The sequence below is a fragment of the Bombus vancouverensis genome, chromosome 17, assembly GCF_051014615.1.
Source record: "Bombus vancouverensis nearcticus chromosome 17, iyBomVanc1_principal, whole genome shotgun sequence".
NCBI lineage: Eukaryota > Metazoa > Arthropoda > Insecta > Hymenoptera > Apidae > Bombus > Bombus vancouverensis.
In genome coordinates this window covers 6,592,079-6,613,362 of record NC_134927.1, presented here as the reverse complement: position 1 = coordinate 6,613,362, position 21,284 = coordinate 6,592,079, and the positions used below count along the sequence as shown (strand labels likewise).

At 35.2% G+C, this 21,284-nt stretch overlaps 3 protein-coding genes across 4 annotated transcripts; 2 read left to right on the top strand and 1 right to left on the bottom strand.

Moving 5' to 3' along the window:
* The first annotated feature begins 310 nt into the window (after positions 1-310).
* On the top strand, positions 311-6,329 carry LOC117165993 (X-ray repair cross-complementing protein 5-like). 2 transcript variants are annotated; one of them, XR_013060604.1, is made up of 15 exons: positions 311-524; positions 783-859; positions 1,002-1,112; positions 1,175-1,389; positions 1,490-1,618; positions 1,691-1,757; positions 1,831-1,968; positions 2,056-2,209; positions 2,291-2,430; positions 2,508-2,651; positions 2,732-2,877; positions 2,953-3,195; positions 3,293-3,458; positions 3,563-3,843; positions 5,923-6,329. XR_013060604.1 is itself a non-coding variant. In XM_033349546.2 (14 exons), exons 2-14 carry the CDS (start codon positions 839-841, stop codon positions 3,575-3,577), a joined length of 1,689 nt encoding a protein of 562 aa, XP_033205437.1. In that variant the 5' UTR covers positions 311-524; positions 783-838; the 3' UTR covers positions 3,578-3,982. The 2 variants fall into 2 exon arrangements, 1 of the variants encoding a protein (XP_033205437.1); XM_033349546.2 differs by lacking the exon at positions 5,923-6,329 and having other exon boundaries at positions 3,563-3,982.
* LOC117165994 (cytochrome P450 4C1) lies at positions 3,985-19,512 on the bottom strand. Its single transcript, XM_033349547.2, has 8 exons — positions 19,326-19,512; positions 11,896-12,093; positions 10,255-10,440; positions 6,726-6,795; positions 6,526-6,652; positions 5,953-6,189; positions 5,353-5,515; positions 3,985-5,283 (listed from the first exon to the last, which is right to left on the bottom strand). The coding sequence occupies exons 1-8, from the start codon at positions 19,510-19,512 to the stop codon at positions 4,946-4,948; spliced, it is 1,506 nt and encodes a 501-aa protein (XP_033205438.2). The 3' UTR covers positions 3,985-4,945.
* LOC117165995 (uncharacterized) lies at positions 6,650-13,539 on the top strand. Its single transcript, XM_033349549.2, has 4 exons — positions 6,650-7,805; positions 8,034-8,256; positions 8,557-8,653; positions 9,316-13,539. Exons 1-4 carry the CDS (start codon positions 7,551-7,553, stop codon positions 9,494-9,496), a joined length of 756 nt encoding a protein of 251 aa, XP_033205440.2. The 5' UTR covers positions 6,650-7,550; the 3' UTR covers positions 9,497-13,539.
* Positions 19,513-21,284: the final 1,772 nt, after the last annotated feature.

Sequence of the window (21,284 nt, the reverse complement as noted above, 5' to 3'; positions counted from 1 at the left end):
TATATCGTAATCGTATTTTTACCAATACCATATTTTATTGAATAATAGCAGCTATACGCGTATAAAATATAAAAACATTTCATTAAGAACATAATTTTATTCGTAATTGTTAATGAACATTGCCTTAAATATATTTTCTATTCATCAATCTTACCAATTTAAGTATTTGGATGAACTAAATTAGCGCGCGCTCATATGTGGAAATAGACGCTCTTATTGGTGCAAAATATTGTAAAGTCAAATCGAGCATTCCTATTGGTGTAAAATATTGCAAAGTCCCCACCACTCGCAATTGACAAAAGTCACATAGCGCGGGATGACATTTTACTGTTGAAATTTGTGAAATGAGTATCGTTACGTTATCCCATCATTACTATATAGTACTTTTATCTCGACGTTATCATCATTTCTACACTTTTACATATCTGCATTTTATTTAATCATTTATTAATCACCATTTTGTATCAGCATTTTAATCACCATTAAATATTATAAGTGCTTTCGACACCGCTAAAGACTAACAGGTCTGACTTATTTTGTTTTGCCCAGCTATTAAAGATATGGAAACTAAAATATAGATTTTATTGTATACAATTAATTGGTTCAAGTTTTCTAATATGATATAACGCATAAAAGAAATTTCTTATCAAGATAATTTATATGTTTCCACAATAGTTGTTAAAAATATACGTCCTTTTTCCGCAACAGTGATTAGAACATTTTTTCCCCGAATAGTAATTAATCTTCATTTTGTAATTAACTATAATTTTTTTCCTTTTTAGGATTTTTAAACACAAATATTGTTGAGAGCAGCATATATTAATTCCAATTGTGCAAAATGCCACCGAAAGCACGAAAGGTTATATTTTATCACCTTTAAAAATATATTTTATTAATTCATTTCTTTTAAATTTATGCATTTTTAAACTTATGGTCGAATATCAATATAATTGAGCCATTCACATAATATAATACAAGAAACATGTTAATGTTATTTTCAGGAATCATTAGTACTATTAATAAATATTGGAATAACAAATCCAAATATAGAAAATAATCATTCCTTATTGGAGAAAGCAAAACATATTGCCAAGCGAAAAATTCAGAAAATGGTATTATAAAATTTTAATTTAATGTTATTTATTTTCAATTATTAATATTTGGTATTTTTTAGATTTTCTTCACACCAAAAGATGAAGTTGCAATAATGTTAATGGGTTCCGGTGTTACAAAAAATCGTTTGGGTACAGAATATGTAGAAGAATTTACAGATTTTCAGATTCCAAAATGGGATCTTGTAAAAAAATGTATGGCTTTAAAAGGTACAAACCATTGTTCTAATTGGATTGAAGCACTTGAGGCTGCAGTGTTATTTATGAAAGAAAACACGTATGTTTAAATATATTATGATTGTACCCGTGGAAGTAGTAAAAATGGAAATATTCCAATTTGTATTATAATATCAATTACAATATATTTCTTATTTTAGTTTTCTTCCTTCTACGAGGAAAATCGTTTTGATGTCCGATTTTAACGAAGATCCAGATATTATTTCACAATTTCAAGCAGATAAAATTGCAGATCAGCTTTCAACAAACAAAATTATATTAATCACACTGTAAACATCTATTTTAATTTTGTTATATAAATTATTTTATATAATTTAATTTTATAATTTTATTATTTTCAGATCAGAATCAACTACATCACCTACTCCTACACTTAGTGAAACCCTTCTTAATGATGTCAATGAAAAGGTTTTATCTGTTAAACTATCTATTTTTATAATATGTTACTGTGGATCATTATTTAATCTATTTTATTTACTAGATTAATGGTTACCATATAACGTTTGATAATGCCATATCAGATATGAAATTTTATACACCAATACCATCAAAACCATTTCCATCTTATTATAGCTTAGAGTTACTTGATAAAAAAATACCAGTTGTTTCTTATGCTAAGGTAAGGAGAAATTGTGGAGCAAGAAATTATTTATGTGTATTATGTTATATTATGACTGTTGTAGTTTAATATTGCTGTTTCTATTAGGTAAGAACAACAAAATTTCCATCGTGGAAAAAAGCCAAAGGTAATCAAAAGCTCCGATCAGAAACAAAATACTTAGATAGACAGAGGGTTCCTTATACAGCAGATAACATTCAAAAGGGATACAAATATGGAGGAGTTTTTATTTCAGTACCTGGTATATATTAATTTATTTTTATTACTATAAGTATTATAATCAGTATATTATCATCAGTATATTATTTTATTGTAAATGTAGAGGGTTTAGAGAGGAATATGAGACATAAAGACACTGAAAGAAGTTATCGAATTTACGGGTTTACAGACAGAAATAATGTTGATTTGGAGTGTTTTTACAAAAGTTCCAGTTCTGTTATTTTACCCAATAGTGATGCAAATGTATGTCTTAATATTTTACTTATTATACTTATTTTACTTATATCGAATTAAGCTACATATCTATCTTGATTTTTTAGAATGTAGTGAAACCGTTTTATAGTTTAGTGCAAGCAATGCATCAAACAAATTCAGTTGCTATTGTGAGAAAAATTTATAAAAAAGGTAGCGTGCCTAGAATGGTTGCATTGTTTCCTTGTATTGATATTCCTGATGAACCATGGGTATTGTAAAATATGTGTTTTTATTATATTATATTATCTTCTGATATATTGTTTAACGTGTTATTTATATTTGTATACAGTGCTTGATAGAAATACAATTAGCATTTGCAGAAGATCGAAGGATCATGGAAACAAGATCCATGAAGTCCACAATTAAACAGTTAAATACTCCACAAAATGAAGCTATAGATAGTTTAATAGATTCTCTGATGTTAACGGATACAGAGTAAGGATACTAGTATTTTGGTATATATAATTAACCATCCTCTATATGATTACACATTTACATTACATTAAACAGAAATGATAGTCAGATCGATGGGTGTCAATGTTTTTTACCAGGATGCATGCCAAATCCTGGTGTACAACATAGATGGGATATGTTATCGTATCGTGCTATTAATCCAGATAAACCATTACCGCCTGTGGAAAATTATTTAAAAGAAATTTTTGAAATACCATCGATAAAAAAAAGAAGTAAATGCCATCTGCAGAAAATTGCGGAGCTATTTCGATTAGAGAGTATAAACCCAAAAAAAGAGAAGTATATATATAAGCATTCTCTACACATATATTAAAGCTTTCATTGTTTGCAGCAATAAAAATATAGTAATATATTTTAAATGATATATTTTATTTAGAAGTGAGACGAAGCAGCAAGATAATATGCAGGTCAATGAGGATATCGATATCGATATCGATACCAAAGAGTCTAATAAAACAGAGGACATAGCTGATGTTGAAACTAATTTGTATAAGGAATCAGTTTTGTCTCTGGATATCTCAGATATTGATCTTGATGAACTGGTATAACAAGAAATAAAAACATATGTTACTGTGTATAAAATATATATATGTATGTATACGTACATATTTGAATGTTTATCTAATGTATTCCATTTTTATTTTAGGCTGCTAACATATAACTTCTACAACTTGCTAAATGATTTATGATGGATTTTTATGATATTTTAAGAATGTCTGAAAGGAAATCTAAGAAAATATCTTGGAATAATTAACAGTGTGTGAAATATTATACATATATTCTATTTTCTTAATAGGATACCTGTTTTACGAGAAATCGATAAAATCGACGTTCGCATTCAGTGTTCGTTGCTAAAACATCTGTCAAGAGCCGGATTATAGAATGTCGATTCAATGAACATCGAACATGGACTAATTATGGACATAGGTATGGAACAATAATTTTAAATGAGAACTTACTACTTGATAATGTTACCTATAGTTTGGCTATTGCACTGTAAGGAATCAAAATTTTTTGTCGTTATACATGGTGCTTTATTTATTAAATAAAAATGTATAATATCCTATCATATTTTCATCTTACTCATATTTTCATCTTATAAACTATAGATATTATAAAATATCACAATATTACAATTATGCTTTTATAATTATGATTATAATTATAATTGCAAAGTACTTAGTAACGAAGTATTATAGCTATCTAATAAGAAAATATACACGAAATTTAATATCACTTTCGAGATAACCAACAGTTTCCTAGTCATTAGTCAGTACACTAATACAATGTCCTAGCATTTTGCATCCTTTGCCATTATAGATAAACATCGATTAAACTTAAAGTAGCCTTACATACATATATTACACAAGTCCTTCTCAACGAGTTAGAACTTCAAAATAGTTATAATTGCAGCGAGAAACCTACTTACTAATAACAAAATTTTTATCAATTACGCAAATGGCTGTTAACATATAAAATTAGAGATACAATTGTAATAACTTAATGTGGCAACATCTGAAAGACATAAAATAATTGTATAAAAGGAATACAAAAACTTTGATTATTATGACTCTTAAGCTCCACAACAATATAATACGATTTGTACAATATACAGTCAATGCTTAATGTTTATATAATTTACAGATAGATATTTCCTACTGATCATTATACAAATTCTATCAAACTAATTTCTTATGATATTTTTTTGCTCTTAAATAAATACGAATGACTGTCGTGATAAACATAAGAATATAACATAAATTAGCATCATTATTGTTATCACAAAATATGGTCTCTCTAACATTGATATGCAGAAAAAATCAGCCTTTTGCTTACAGTTCAAAGTATGTATATATATATATATATATATATATCATTATAGTGAAATGAAAAGATCGAAATAATATATAATTATTATATATTATTTCGATCTTTCCATTTCACTATAATAATATATATATATATTATTTCGATCTTTTCATTTCACTCAGTCGTATATATTGCTGCAATAAAATTAAACAAGACTTCCCTATTTTCGTGGTGTAATTTTTAAACGAAGTCCATTAGCATTGTGTAATACCAATTCACTAGTGAAACGAAGTTGATCCTCTGTATCTAAGGACTTGACTTGGAAATTTTTCAATATATGCAAAATAAGAACTTTGACGATCATCGTGGCATATTTCCACCCTATACAATTACGAGAGCCAGCACTGAAGGGAATGAAAGCATAAGAAGGATATTTTGGTCCATTGGGAAGAAATCGTTCTGGTCGATAAGTATCTGGCTCTGGAAAGTATCGAATATCCCGATGAAGAAGGAACGAATTTACCAGAACCGTCGATCCTACTGGAATTTCATGTCCCACTAGAAACGAATTACTTTATTCAAATTTTCTATCACTGAAAACATATCTTTGTGTACATTTATACTTACAAATGGTAATAGGGTGATAAATTTGTCTTGCGATGAGTGGTGCTACTGGGTAAATTCTCCAAGATTCTTTTATGCACGCTTCTAACCACGTTAATTTGCTTAGTATGTCTAGAGATAATTCTTCCGCTTTTGCTACCTCGTAGTATTCTTCAAGAATTTTTTCCTAAAATGAGAGGTGACAAAGGTACATAGTAATTTAATAATTAGGGAACATTTAATTATATTTATATATATTACACATCGGGAAAATATAGAGAAAAACAAGATATTTATACATTGTAAATTTCGTTATTTAGAAATTGTCGTGAGCATTTTACACACTTTATTGAAAACCAATTATATATAACAATACATAATTTCGATATGCGTATTAAATTTATCCATCCAAGTGTTTTCATTATTTAGTACAACAAACATATACATAAGTAGAGATTATTAATCTACAACGAAATCAATAAATATGTAAAGTAATTTTCTTGGAAAGCCATATGTGAAAAAGTTTTGCTCTATATTGTCAACTTGTTTTATCATGTAAAACCATCTCTTCTCTAATCGTATCATCGGTTGCAGGACATGTAGAAGTATGCGGTGTAAAATTACCTGGTACTGAGGATGTCTTCCTAATGCATACAGGAACCAGGATATGCTGGTCGCAGTGGTATCGTGACCCGCGAACATAAACGTATTCACCTCATCACGGATATCAACGTCACTAAGTACTTCTCCATCTTTCGATAATTCCAACAATAAGTCTAACAGAGCTTGACGTTTATGAGACCGTTCATGGCAATTCTCATCCTTTTTGGCTTTCCACTCGGCTTTTCTTTCCGCGATTATCTAGGCATATTGGATTTAAAATTTAGATAAAGTTAAGTTAATTAACAAGTTATTTTCTACTGTGCGTTTATATTATGGATTGTAAAGGTCTTGTCGAATTTTCCGAGTAAGAGAAATTTCATAAACGATAATGATATAAATATCGTACAGAGATTAGTATTTTTCAGGAGTACATTACTTTAGGGGACGCAAAATTATTGATTTCTAAAATTGTCGTCGTATTGCTAGTGAAACTAATTTTTCGAAGTTCAATTTAATCCTCATATGTGCGGATCAAGCAGATAATGGCTAGAAAGAGCCAAGAGAAAAGTAGAAGGAAAAATTATATGTATTTACTTTGTTAATGAATCCATGAGTAATACGAAGTGCCCGATCGTACTCTTTACCCCAGCTTGTTAGCTTAAAGATCGGGTCAAAAGCCATCCACACATTTAGAAATCTTCTTTGCGAGATGGAAGCTAATCTGGAAGAGATATATGTATAAATGGCATACTTGACATTTGCTCTAATGTGCGTTTAGTAGAAAATACTCTTACGTGTTCACAGCCAGCACATATTCGTTTTCAAAATTTTTTTGCGCATTAATGTTACATCCCATGGAACTATCTGTAATGTTAGAAAACAAAGATGTAAAAAATTTTCCTAAATATTTTTGTTTCTTTCTTTTATATTTTTCTCGGGGTAATTTACGATTTGTTTGTACAAACATTCGGAGTTAGGGCGGATATTACGTTTAAGATCATTCGTGAGAATTAATTGTACGATGCTGGTTGCACGGAACAAAGTACGTAATGTAGGGATTCAGACTAATTGGTCAGAATCGAGAGCACCGCGCGTAGACTATCGAAGCTACGCGAAGTTTTTCACAATTCATCCCTTTGACTAAGGTGACCATAGTCGTGAATGGAGATTTGTTTAAATTGATTCCCAGTATACCAATCTGTCTAACAATAAGAAAGAGCGCAGTAAAAGCCTATTGTTTAAATTGATGAAATTATTCTAATCTAGTTAACTTCAACTTGTGTGTTACAATGGTAGAAGACAAAAGTAACTGGAAGATAAAATAAATGGAAATGCTTCCTGTATGATTATTCGTATAGTTTACACGTAGTACAGAGATATGTAGAGCATATTACTTTTTTATATTTATCGTATGGTATCAAATTGATACAAGAGACGAATTAAGGTTAACAAAATTCTATTATAGTTGAAGGAGGCAATGGAAACGTTTGATTCTTTGTTGTTTGAAAGATGCCCTGTGCATAAGATGCCACACGAGGAGAAGAATCGATAAATAAAAACGGAAGTTTTTTACGATGTACAAAATTTTTTAAGTGTCATACACATGTTATCAAGAGGAAATGGCTATGTTGCTCACTACTCGTCACTGGGGATCGGACGAATCGTTTAGTTGCTTTAGCAAGACATTCGTGAGCAAATTCACAAAATCACAAGAAAAGCCGAACAATGACAAGTCAGTTTCGGCGTCCGATCATCTGCCTGAAGACATTTCTCGGAAACAGACAGCGAAACGCAATGCGTTGAATGTTTCATCGAAAATTGCAAAATCGAAGACGACTAAGGCCTACAATGACATCGTCTTGGAATCTAGTCACGTAGGTGTACGACTTCGATCACGACATCATAATCGATCGATCATGACATCTAAAACCATATCTACATTGAAAAATATGATTCATAGCGAAACTCCGCTTATATGAATTTCATTTTCCACTAAAGAAATTTTAGTAACGCCTGATTAACCGAACTTTAGCCAAACTCCTATTACTTGAACTATCGCGAAGCGTCGATCTACTTTTATGTCGATTCCTTTTCTGCATCAGGTAAAGGCATCGGCACTTCTATACGAAATAACAGATCGCACTAATCAGTTAGCCCAACCACGCGTTCGAACCATTGAAGAAAAGCTGACTCAGACACGGCCGAATTCAGTACAGATTCCGAAAGCATCGTCACGTATTATTGAGCTTTCTAAGCCACGGATTCCTTATCAGTATCCCCCTAAACCAATTGGATACGTTGCGCCTGGTGCTCTCACGGCCGTCGGTTGGTATCCTTTTCTTTAACGCGCTTCTCGTCGAAATAATTTTTAACGAATTACAAGCTTATTGTTTCCGCCGTTTTGTATCACTTTCGTGTTGCTCTTTAAAAACTCTGATTGCTTCCTGTTATTTCTGGTAGTTTGGGACATTTTTGCCGATGAAATAACTGTACCAAATTAATGATAATAACGGTTGACTTAAGTTAGACAGGTTATTAAATTCACTATTCGATTCTAATCGTTCAATTTGCTACTGTGAGATACGTTTATCGTTAAATAACTGGTAATTTGAATTTTTTTGCTAGCCACTCAGCGTATAATTGAATTATCGAAACCAAAAAAGAAGCGGAGATCGAAAGTGTCGAGCAAAAGAAAATCAAAATTGCATAATGAAAAGTCACGGTAATAACGAAACTGAAATTTTCTAATTTTTTCGTATAGTATTACCATCTTTGATAAATAATAAATAACGCGTATAAGCGCAATTATTATGAATCTAGCGGCTTTTCCTCCACATTTTTTGCACCTTTCTTTATGTCCATAAAAATAGCGATAAATCTTTCTTAATTACCTGGCAGTAATAAAATAATGTCATATATGAATATTAATGAGTAGTATGAAGAGGAGGACAAAACCATACTTATTCATTAAAAAAGTACAGTATTACTATGCAGGGTAGTCACCGTAAGGCATTACAAACTATTTTATCTGCTTTTAGCAGAAGCTACAAAATTCTTCTTTACTATTTTATGATGCATTGGGCTCTTTTTTAAATTAGTAAATAGTATACTTCCCTTGATAAGGAAGAGTTGAATAAAATGACACGTTATATTTACGTTTTCTAATAATTTATTTGGAAGTAAACAATGTTTGTTGTAGGTATTTACTTTTTTCTTTTCCGACGTATGATTAAAAAGACGTGATTAGTCTTGCGCTTTGAAACAATACATACAATTCTAAAAATAACGTAGTTAATTCAAATGATTGCGTGTAAGGGAGGCGTATAAGTTAACTGAATTATTCACGTTGCGTATCTGATGTAAAAATAAATCTTGTTATTACAGAAGTTACGTAAGGCGCGGTAAAAAGAAGTTGGATCATAAATACACTGCGTTGCTTCGTCATAAGAATGATCGAAAAATGAGGAGCAAGAAGAGACAATTGAAAACTTCAAACTCTGACAGGACCATTATCATGGTTGGCTTGAAATTGAAGGATGATAAGAAAACTCGTCGACATTCCTGACTACTGAGAACGAAGCGTCATGTTTTCTCACTGTCGTTCGCAGTTTCATAACACAGTCGCTGTTTCTAATTGTGCGTAATGAATTTTCCACCCGTATGTAATATTTTAATGTCTACTTATACATGATAATAAGCGTTGTTAAATCAGCGAAATTTACAAACTAATTTATTCTAGGAATAACTCTATAAATTTTGTATAGTATGTTTTGTACGAATAATTATTCGATCGCTATGAAAAATTACCGGTGGAAATAGTCATCCGTGATGGCGATCAATACTGATTGCATCATATGCACTTTGGAATGCAGATCCGTGATCATGCGACAATACGCACAATCGATTTGCGTTTCTCCTTCGCTCTATTTGAAAATATCGCGCTTGATATATATACAGTGCTGTGAATAATTATAGACTCAAACACATTTTCTGCATTATTCCTTCAATGTTTCCGTGAAACCACATATCACGTCTGGATATGTTGAGTAAAATTGTTTTTGTAAAGAGTAAATTGAACGCTAGAGGATATCAGGAGATGTTATATGACAGAAAGATAATATTTATATTTATATTATAATATGGAATTATACATATACGATTTTGCTAATTTTTGTTTTGATATTATGAAAAATCAAAAAATGAGGTTGAGTTTATAATTATTCACGGTATTGTATGTATTATGAAATGTACTCTCATAAACTTTAAAATCAATTTTCATAGTCAAGAACTAGAGCGACGATACGCAATATTGAGTAGTCTTACCGCATATTATATCCAACGCCGCTCGTTTGGCATAAGGAACAATGTCGAATTCTGGTTTATCGACTTCCTGACTTAGGCACGAGATTAATATTTGGGCTTCTCTGATTGCCGTCTTCAAGTATACTTCCAGAAGACCACTGTGGAAGGTTGGTGTTAGCAATTTCCTGCGAAAATGCCATTTCTCACCTAGAACATGGTGGACGATTTATTACGTTTAATTTTTCATTCTTTTTCTCTCGGTTATTCTTGTGGAAGGTTAAAGAAATGAATCAAAAGGGTTTAAATTAAGAGTCACAATGAGAAAATGGTTAATGGTGTACTTCCGGACAAAAAGATAGCAGGTGGCATAAATCTGGAAAATTTTATTGAATAACGAACAAAAATACAGAGATATATTTCATTAACTTAACAAGTTAAGTTAGCTTTTTATAGTTTTGAAGTGGAAACAAATATTTTTTTACAAATATGGTCAGAATTTTCAGTCGGTCAAAATGACAGTTCAAACGCTGTTCAAGAGTGAAAATTTACTCGTGTTTATCAAAGATTACCATGTTAATATTTCGTATAGCTTCCTTTATTTTTTACAACTGCTATCATTCTGATTTGTAACGATCTAAATAGCATTTCGATTTCACTTTGACCTATTTTTTCTCATTTGTGGGCAATGCAGTTTTTCAAATTATTTATATTCTGAAATTGCCGTCCATCTTCGTAAAGTCTTCTTGCGAGCATATCCCAATAATTTTCTATTATATTTAGGTCAGTTGACCTTGCTAGCCATTGTAAAACATCGATGTTTTTCTCCAAGAATTACTTCTTTACCGACCGTATATTGTGGACCGCGATATTATCGTTTTAGTGCACAAAGTTTTCATACATGCATATTTAATCGATTTTTTTTTAATTGATCACAAGATAAAATTCTATTCTCGGAATCTAGATTCTTAATGCATTTTTGTGAGTTTGAAAACACGAATTTGATTAAAAAAGAGCTGTTATGTCATTCAACGTTTCTTCGACCTAATCAATTCTTCGCGTTCACGCAATTTCGCTTTGGGTGCAGGTTAAAAATTCCGAGGAATATTTTGTTCGAGGTACCGTAGAACATAAAAAATATTCAGACAGTAGAACGTTATAAAGAACTCGACTCGAGTTCGTTCGTCACACAAATTTTTGCTACTGGTTGTCTGGCTGGCAATCTGCTGAAATTTCTCAACCGAAAAAATGCTGGCATGCAACGGTTAAATGTAGCCTCCAGAAATTAGTGGCCGGCCAAGTAGATCGGGCTGATTCGATCTACCTGTAGAACTTTTTTTCATCGCTTTCGAACGTATCGTTTCTTCTTCGCGTGAACCTTTGGGCGTGGGTAGGTTCGACATGTGCGAGTTTTTTCATTCTTGCAAAGGTTTAACGTGCTATGGTACTCGACTAGATGCGGAATACTGTTTTTTCGACAGTTGAATCGCTAATTATTATCTGGCCTGGTCTTTCGACCAATTTTTCTTGAGTCTAAATTGAAAATATTTTTTGACATTAGCAAAATACGATTGGACGAGAAATGACCAGAGGAGCGAAGCAGGATTAAATGGACGCGAGATAGAAACTTACGGATCGTATTAAGTGGTTCCTTGTAGTACTCACCAGTGCTTGTTACCAAACCGGAACCAAGCCAAGGTCGTAAGTATCCATACTCCAAGCTTTTATCGATGTGAACACTACTGCTTAGCAGTGGCTGTATCGCTTCTGCTTTGTAGAGGAAGATAAACGGTCGCATGCCTACCCAAACCAAATACATATCACCTAACTCTTTTCCCCATTTCAGCATCTTTTTGAAGGCTTCTGTAACACATAAACGTCCTTTCTTTAATACTAAACACGACGAACAAAATCTTTAATAAGAGTAATATCTTTTTAATTTTCCTAGGGAAATTTTTATCGGAGGTAGTTCGTTGCGACTTTTTGTTATCGACGAACTGATACCGAATTTCGGTCGGTAATTTGTAAATGTAATGCACAAAGATAAGTTATCGGTTGAAAGTTTGATCAATGTGATTGGAAAGCAATTCAGAAAATAAACAGGGAAGGTATATGTTTTATATGATATTGGACGGTTTCGTATTGCTTCTTCGACTCGCCAAATAACGAAGGAATGTCGAATAGACACATCCTCCGGGGAGAGGGGTAGATTCTCACGTAAAATTTTTTTTGGGCCAACTACTAGTTGTACAGGATTAAATAGATTTCTGACACGCAGATATAATCTTGAAGTACGAGTGTAATTTTTTTTTATTTCAACTATAGTTACGCTGCATAATATAATAATGCTACACGCTGCTACACTGGATGTTCCTTATGTTTTTAGTGAAATTCATTCAGTGATCGATTGAAATCGAGCCACGGAGTGGGGAAAATACTAAACAAGACTCGATAAACAGACTTTTGCTCACATCAGATTCTCTAATATCGAGTTTCAGAGAAATTGCAAGTTATGTGCAGTTTTTGATCTTTGTCCCGAATACTCAGGCGATGGATTTCGCTCACATAATCGTACGACTATCCGACCTTGTTTTCGAGTTATAGCGAGTTTTTCCTTTATCAAACTAAATCTGCATACCTTCGCATTTAATAATCTGGCATTTATTTATTTATGCGTGAGATACTGAGACGAAGAATTAGAATACAAGGTTCAATGTCAGATATTGCGTTCTGCTTGTAAATAAGGTAAATCACATTAGCTCAACTGCTTCCTTCTGTCTCCGCCTGCCGCCCTCTGTAGGATTATTTCAACATAAAACTCGCTGTAACTCGAAAACAAAGTCAAATAGCAGACGTGTATTATGCGAGAGAAACTTTAGGGACCTCGAAGCACTGATCGGAGAAGTGCACCGAGACGTGGGAACGAAGGGGCCTGCGATATAGAAAGAAGAAGGAGACAGTTCGTACAACAGAGTAACAGAACAAAGAAGAGATTCACGAAGGTCTGGAAGGAAATATTCTTATCTGAAATGAGGTGGAGATCGAAAGTGTCGCAGTTTTGTAAGATCGTCGATGTTTCCATGTGATTTGCAGCGGTCGTTGACCCCAGACATTGTTCGTACAGAAACAGACTTTTTGCAGTAATCATCGCGGCCAATCAAGTCATTGCCGTATCTCTAAGCTCGTTTCAGCCTCGTGGCGCGAATTACCTACTTGTTAAGAAGACGATGCACAGCGTTTGACAACGATTGTTCGATCCGGAAAAAGTTATAATATGTTCGCCGTTCTCTCTATTATTTCGTTCTTCCTCCAAGTTTCTATATCCTTAACGATCCATAACTACCTATAGAAATCGTTTAAATAAGATAGTATGTATGTACAGGGTGTCATAAAAGAAGCGCTATCATTTTACTGAGAAATAATTTCTACCTAAAATAAGATAAATATGTATGTATATTTTTATTAGTCGAATCTTTCCAATTATGTATATGCGAGATAGGACATTGGCCAAATGATTTTCACTGCTTTACAAATTTTAGAGAAACCACAAAAATATACCACCGTGGAAAACGGTAAAATATCACGAAACGTACCTGGGCAAGAGGCTAACAGGGAGACACCACGTATGAAAGAAGATAGAATAAATGAAAATAACAAGAGGACACGCGTATTAGCTCGCAGGAAGACAACCCTATCTGAATCCTGAAAACAAACTATTAATCTACAAAGTTATCAGAGAATCTATCTGGACGTATGGCATCGAATTACGAGGAACAGCAGCTGACAGCCGCATTAAAAAAATAGGATCAATGCAGTCGATAATACACGACACAGTTGTGAATGGTTCGCGGTATGTTCGTAACGATGACCTCAGAAAAATCCTGGAATGCTCTGCGAACAAGTAGCTAGTTGCTACAAATAGTTAGCAACACGTACACGTTAAATTTATCTCGAAGATTGGTGAAAGCACATCCGGGTAAGAGAAAACGTCTTTTCCCAAGGAAAAAGTCTGCTTAGGTCAAGAGAGCGAGAGAGAATTTAATGACTTTCTGTCACAATATGGGAAAAATTTCTTTCAAGATTACGATAGTATCGCGCGTCGTATGAGACGTAGCCCCATCTTGCTGAAACCATATGTTTTCCAAGTATCTGACCGACCCAATTCAGGCGGCAGGAACATATCGGGTTGCCGATGCGTTCCAAGTTCTTAAGAACAACGTCTGGTGCAATACGGGAGGATCGTTCGCACAACTCTCGCTCGACTACATCGAAGACCAACTCGACGCAATCGAGTTTCTTCGAAGCGTAAGGCAGATTGAGAAAAAGCCACGGGACATAGGTAGATTTGTAGAAGAAACTCGTTGAAGTTCTATTACAGACTGGCGATACAAAAAAATGGTGGAAGTTAGGCCAGTTGCTAGGCAGGGGGTGTGGACACTCGAATTTCCTGACTTGGCATTTTCTCGAGATGGACGAAGCGAAGAGAAGGAGTAATCGACGAGTGGATATTTCGAAGGAAGAGAAAGTCAAACCTAACCCTAACCTAACCCTATGTCGCCGTCATATCAGGTAGCAACAGGCCCTGAGGCGACCGCTCGTGACGTTCGAGTGCCCGGTTAACGGTTCGCAGGCAATCGAACGATAAAGCGTGGCAAGTTTAAGAAAAGAGAAAGAAGGTAAGCTGATTCCAAAAAACTGCGCATCGTTAGGTTTTCCTTTGTTACAAACAGTCTTGTTGATTGCTCGAACTATTTCTAAAGATTCGACGGCTTTACCGAATTCAAAATTTGTTGCAGCGCCACAATACGATCGTCGTTATACGCTATTCTCTAAAGCAATGAAAATGTTGCAAAGTGAAGGAACAGGATAGATCCAAACCAGAAAGACTGGTATTGCAGTTCTAGCAAAAGAGAAGTGACTGTACGCTGACACTGACCGGACGTTGACCGGCAAAAATGCAACGCGAGGTCATCGAGTAGTAATGATTCGTAACAAAAAGAACAAGCATACTCTCTCGTAGACCTTGGCGCGAACGAGACGCTTACGCTTTCCTTCGGATCATGGTGAATTCGAGTCATCGCCACCGTTTGCTTTCTCTGGTACGCTAGTGGTGTCATCGTTCATTGGGAACGTACTTGCTAATCTCTAGGAAATTTCATCCAAATTATGTCACGCTAGGATAATGTTCCCTTAGTAATTAATTCGGTATCGATATAATACCAACTATAATTACGCGACAGATACATGTACATATTGATTACACAACATCATGTACGGTTTATATCCGAACGAGAGTATCGGTGGTTAAACGATTTCTTAAAATCATCGTTATTGCTAAGAACTTTTTGCTTTTTCGCGCCACGTGTAATTGCATACAAGAATCATAACGTTATTCAGGCCGCGAACGACCTCGACCCGCTTTTTTCTTCGTCTGGTTATGCGCGACAGGCTAACCATTTATCTTTAGCGTTCAGCGGGCAGAGGTGGATAAATTCTCCTTTCTTTTTTCCTCTTTCTTTCTCGTAACTTTCTGTTTGTTTCGCCAGTGCACGTCGGATGAACGTCTGGTTCGCGAGCGCCTTTCCCCAACCGAATTAAAAGTCGTTTTCCAAACATCGAACTTTATCATTCACGATGACCGCTACTTTCGATACGCGTTGAAAATGAATTATTAGACCGATGCATACGAAAAACCGTTTCTTCGAAGTTCCAACTTCCCGTGCCAGTACCACCTATTCGATTTTCGACGATTATTTCATGATTTTCGAATGTGTTACCAGCCGCGTGTTTCCGAACAACTTTTCCCTCATAGTTCCTGAAATACCCGCGGAGAATTCTGCCTATACTTGCGCGCCAAATTGAAATTAAAATCTTGAATTTTCTCAACAACAAAGAGATAGCAGAACGTTATCGATCACTGGCGCCTACGTGTGCGGTTTAAAAGATACCGATGCAGCGTCCTTCTTAGGCCAATATCACGAATGTACCATTCGATAGATAGCAGGAATTCATGATCGAGTGTAAAATTATTAGATAATTCTGGAGATAATGAAACCAGTTTACGAGTAGGTAGAACCATTACGTTATTATACCATGTTCGTTATAATGCTCGTTTGTTTAATCGAGAAAGAAAATTTACCCATTCGTAACTTTGGAATAAAAGGGTTGATAACGATAAACTATTTTTTAATCTTATGTAGATATATCAGGCCCATGTAACTTTTGTAAAATTCCATTCTATATCTTCGATTTAGTTATTTTTTTTTTTTTTGTGGGAAGAGGGGCAAAGGTGAAGCGCAAAGATAGCTTTTATATAATATTTTTAGATTATATCTTAACACATTTAGGCTAAACTTCCTTTTGGGGTAGCAAATCTTTATTTGAACCTTCTTCGCACGATCTGATAGCGATCGACGAGTAGAATCGCGGTGCAGGGTTTAAACGTCGACGTTCGTTTATTGAGAAATTATGGCTCGTCAAATTTTGGTACTTTTAGCCCACTCTATCGTGTGTAACTTACCCTATCTTATGCATTGGAGATAGACCGTTGGTGATATAAGATAGCGTTAGTCACTGTTGACATTATGAACATTATCGTCGTAGTATTAACTGGGCTATTACTTCTCCGGTCACCGGAAGTCCAAACACGTTGTCCAAAATGATATTTACCAAGTCGATTGATATATCGGTCGCGATTTTTAAATTGGTGTAAATCAACGGACTCGAAACTGTTATGTTTATGACTTTTTGCCGTATCGATTCATATATTGATTACGGTCAATGGATTTCTAAGCTGAGAATTGTTACACAGAGCGTGTTATAAACATGGAACCTACTCGAGCAGTGCACAGCAGCTATCCGACTTTGCTTCAAATTATTATCGGTGGAATTTTTGAAAAATTGCAAAGTTGTTCGACACGCCGGCTGCAAGTTTGGACACAGGCCGAGGATAGCCATTTCGAGCACTTCGTACGAAGATAAACTGTCGCGGACCATTGAAACAGAAAAATGTCTGTAACTTTGAAAGAAGGTCGGATGGGACACGCGTCCACGCGAAACTTTTTCGTTGCTTCTGCGCCTCGTGTCCACTCCTCGAGTAGGTTCCACATGTTATGACACGCTCTATATTTCGTCCTTATTCACCAAATACTATCGGGAGATTAAAAAAAGAGTGGCGCCCCGGAACGAAGTTTAACCGCGAACTGTTGCAACGCGTAATTCTTGAACCGATGGACTCCGATACTTTGCACCGTTATATTTCGTCTATATTTCTCGATTGCTATCGGACCATGCGAAAAAGGTATTAAAAAGAGGTGTCGTCGCGAAACGAAGTTGACGATATTATAAAATATTTTATATTCGTTCGATGCACCAAAAAAAAGATCCGTATGGTTAACATTCTCGCTACGCTATTTTACTATATATTAATAGTTATATGTTATATATTATATAGCAATACTAAACAACGTACGTGATTATCTACGAAATCCTTCACTTTGTTACTATAAATCATACGTATTTACAATGAGATAATTCCCGATATCGCATATAAATATATTTAGATGCTCTCTTTTAATCTCTTTTATGGAAATAAGTGTATTATTCGAAGATAAGGTTCGCGGTAGATGACAGTTCCTTTCGGCATTGTGTTACACGAAACTACGTAATCGAATCTGCCGCATATTTATCAGGAGTATCAAGTGCACCACTGTACTGTACCGGTAGCGCACCAGCATCGCGCAATTTAGCTTTCACCGGTGTAAATTACGCGTTTACCTGTTGTTACGCGACACCGAAATACCGACCTCGAATGTCTCCGCTCTCGATATCGGTGCATCTGCCTGCATGGTCAATGGCGCGAATTTCTTTGATGTCGAGGTTATCGCAATCTTGTACAAACTTGGAAATAACAGTAAGTAAATACGCGAGCACGCAGAATTACGTACGTGGTCGAATCTCACGGATATCTCCGATATCTCGTATTTTTGAGGAATATTTACCAATGTGATATATTCGCCATATAATATTTATCAACCTGACGATCTACTTGTTGCAAAAATGCGCCAATTATGGAATTTTCTGAGCTCCGTATTTCGAACAAATACGCAACGGGTAACGAATACCAAAATGTGTATCATAACGCGATAATCGTGCACATGATTAGCACGTAGCAATACTGCGACAGTTACGCTTGCGTAAAATAGCGTTCGTGGGCCGTGGCTACCTGTTGAATTGTTTCACGCAAATTTACGTTTTCGAGAGTATCATAGTATTATTGGATGCGCTGTTACTTTGGATATTTTATATACTTCTTATTGCGTTCATTTTTGCAATTTTTCTACGAATTCGTAGAAATCTACGGTCTTGTAATATCGAAACAGGTCACTGCAATTGTATCACACTCCCTAAACCGTTAACTCGCATAACGCTTAATTATAACTAATTATTTTAAATTATTATAACTAATAAATTGCCTCACAATTTTTTCACCAACTATCTGCGACAGAATAATTTATTGCTTTAGCGGGGCAAATGAAAAATGTCGGAATAGATTATATTTGACAGTGGTCAATTGTGAAAACGAATTTCTTCGGGATAATCTATATCACGAGTGCCATTCGTGTCTGTCACATTTGAACCATAATCTACGATTCACGCCACGTGTATATTACTCGACTTTGTATAGCAACGGATTAAGAAACGACACGCGAATCGAATCGTCGCAGAAACGATCGTGTAATTCAGCGTTTTCATACTTTACAGCTAAAAACGGATTTCTTAAATTTATAGGTGTGCAAGGTATATTTGTAGCGCGGGAACGACGAGACGAGGGCTAGATTTCTCTTCGAAAAAACATTCTCCTAGCCGTTCTACGCGAGACGTTAAATTTTTTAACTAACGGTCGAATAAACGGTTTTGCAATTAATCTTGTATAGGAATATTCCCAGTTTGATTAAGTTAGGCTAAGAGTCGAGTCACATATAGATAACGTACCAAATAACGTATCGCAAAAATTGAAAGAAATTGTAAGAGAGTCTACAGCTTATGCTACGAATAGCCAAAGTGGACGGTGTCTCAGAAAACATATCGCTTACCTTCCGGACTGCAACATAATTGATACGCGTTGCCAATGATGGGCAAAGCAGGCGGGTATGGCACTTTTCTTAGGGCATACAGAAATTTCCCTCGTCGGACCACCAATAGCAGAACGATTAACATCAAGCACATGGACAACATTAACGTCAGCCACGATCCTCCTGTGGCGATCATCGACAAAGACATTCCAAACGAGTACGACGAATCTGTTAAGGAGATTTCTCAATAGTAAAGATAGATACTGGCGTGCTCGTATAGAAATGCGGAAAATCGTTGTGCAAAGGATGATGAATCTTGAGAGAGGGAGAAAAGATAAAAAGAAGAGGGGCAAAGAAGGCGAGAGTGAGGGTCAAGCTACCCCCTAGGAACCACTTTGACGAACTAAGCGGCAATCACAGTACGGCCGAAGAATAACGACGAAAAGGAAGAAACGGAGGAAGAGAGACTGCCCCGGTCGCGTGCAACGCGTGTCATGGAATGACTCCCTGTCGGTTATGCGTGGTCGTACGAAAGAGTCGCCCTTATATACTACTGAATGCTCTGTGTACTACTACTACATCAGCGGCCAGTGGCTAACTCCTCCACCAATAGAAACAAACACGTGAGACGTGCATGTATATGTACGATGCGAGGCGTCGACTGACTCTACGTACAAAGGTAGAGCCCCCATTTCTTTGTATGTGTGTCACTGAAAATGTGTATAAAATTTACATTTGCACGGAATATCGGTTCATACGCCGCATGAATTTTTCCGATAGTACACGCGTACCATGCTCCAGCCTCTTCGATCGCGCGATTCATATTTATGCGCAACGATTTGCAGGGACAATACAAACGGTCAGTTATCCTATAGAAAATCGAGTTTCGTGAATACCTGTACGTTCTCCACATCGTCCACGTTGTCCATGTTTGTTATGTGCACGCGTATAAATAATACATGCGAATAGTAACAATGTGAAAGATACACGAGAGATTACGAACGATTCGAACGCTATCGGTTCAAGCTACGTTTACATTCAAGGATTTCTCGGCGAAATAACTTGTCACATACGGTGATCTACTTTTTTGATCGTTTTGTTCGAGAAGTATCGCCAATACCCGGTCCAACGGACGATGAACGAACGCCTTTACAAAATATACTTTGCAAATTGTGTCAGTCTCTGGTATTTCTTTAATCTGAGTCTAATTATATCACTCAACTAATCTAATTATATATCGCAGCGTTAAAAACGTATTTTTACTTCGAACAAAATACGAGAAAATTCGATCTTGACGCGAGATTAGAAAAATCTAAAAAGGAAAGCGAAGTTGGTTTGGAAATTGGTTGTTTCGAGCGGTTCGTGCAAAGGTGCAGCCGAACTCGTCGAAGCATAATGTAAATTTCCCAAGACATATTTTTATCAGCGAATCGTACTCGAAACAGGCCTATTAATTCTCCTGATAATTATTACTAAACGCATTCTTGTGCGAGTTCGTGTTTTCTAGAATATAATTAAAAAAGTACAGACTTGGTAGAAAAGCGTATTACGATTTAAAAATTAATGTCCTATATATTTTGACGTATCGTGTATACTCTGCGTTTAAATTTCCTATAAATGCATAAAAATTTGCGCTCTACTTATCATCAACGACGAAACATTTAACCTTTGTGATCTGGAAACGTAACGGATGATGAACGTATCCATGTTCTTCAGGTTTAAGAATTACATTGACCGTGCCTCCTGCACGTTGTTCTTAATATCGTAAATATACATAACGTAATACACGAAAGAAAGCTACCGTTTTCACGAGAAGAAAGTTATCACTCTGCTTCGCGCGTAATTACGAAATGATTTCAAGAATTTTAGATGAAATACATAGGTATGTAGCGTATCTCTAACGATCTTTCCACGGGCACGACCAAACACAATCAAACTGTTAATCTTCGCTAAACGAGTTGCCACTTTCACTGCCAACGT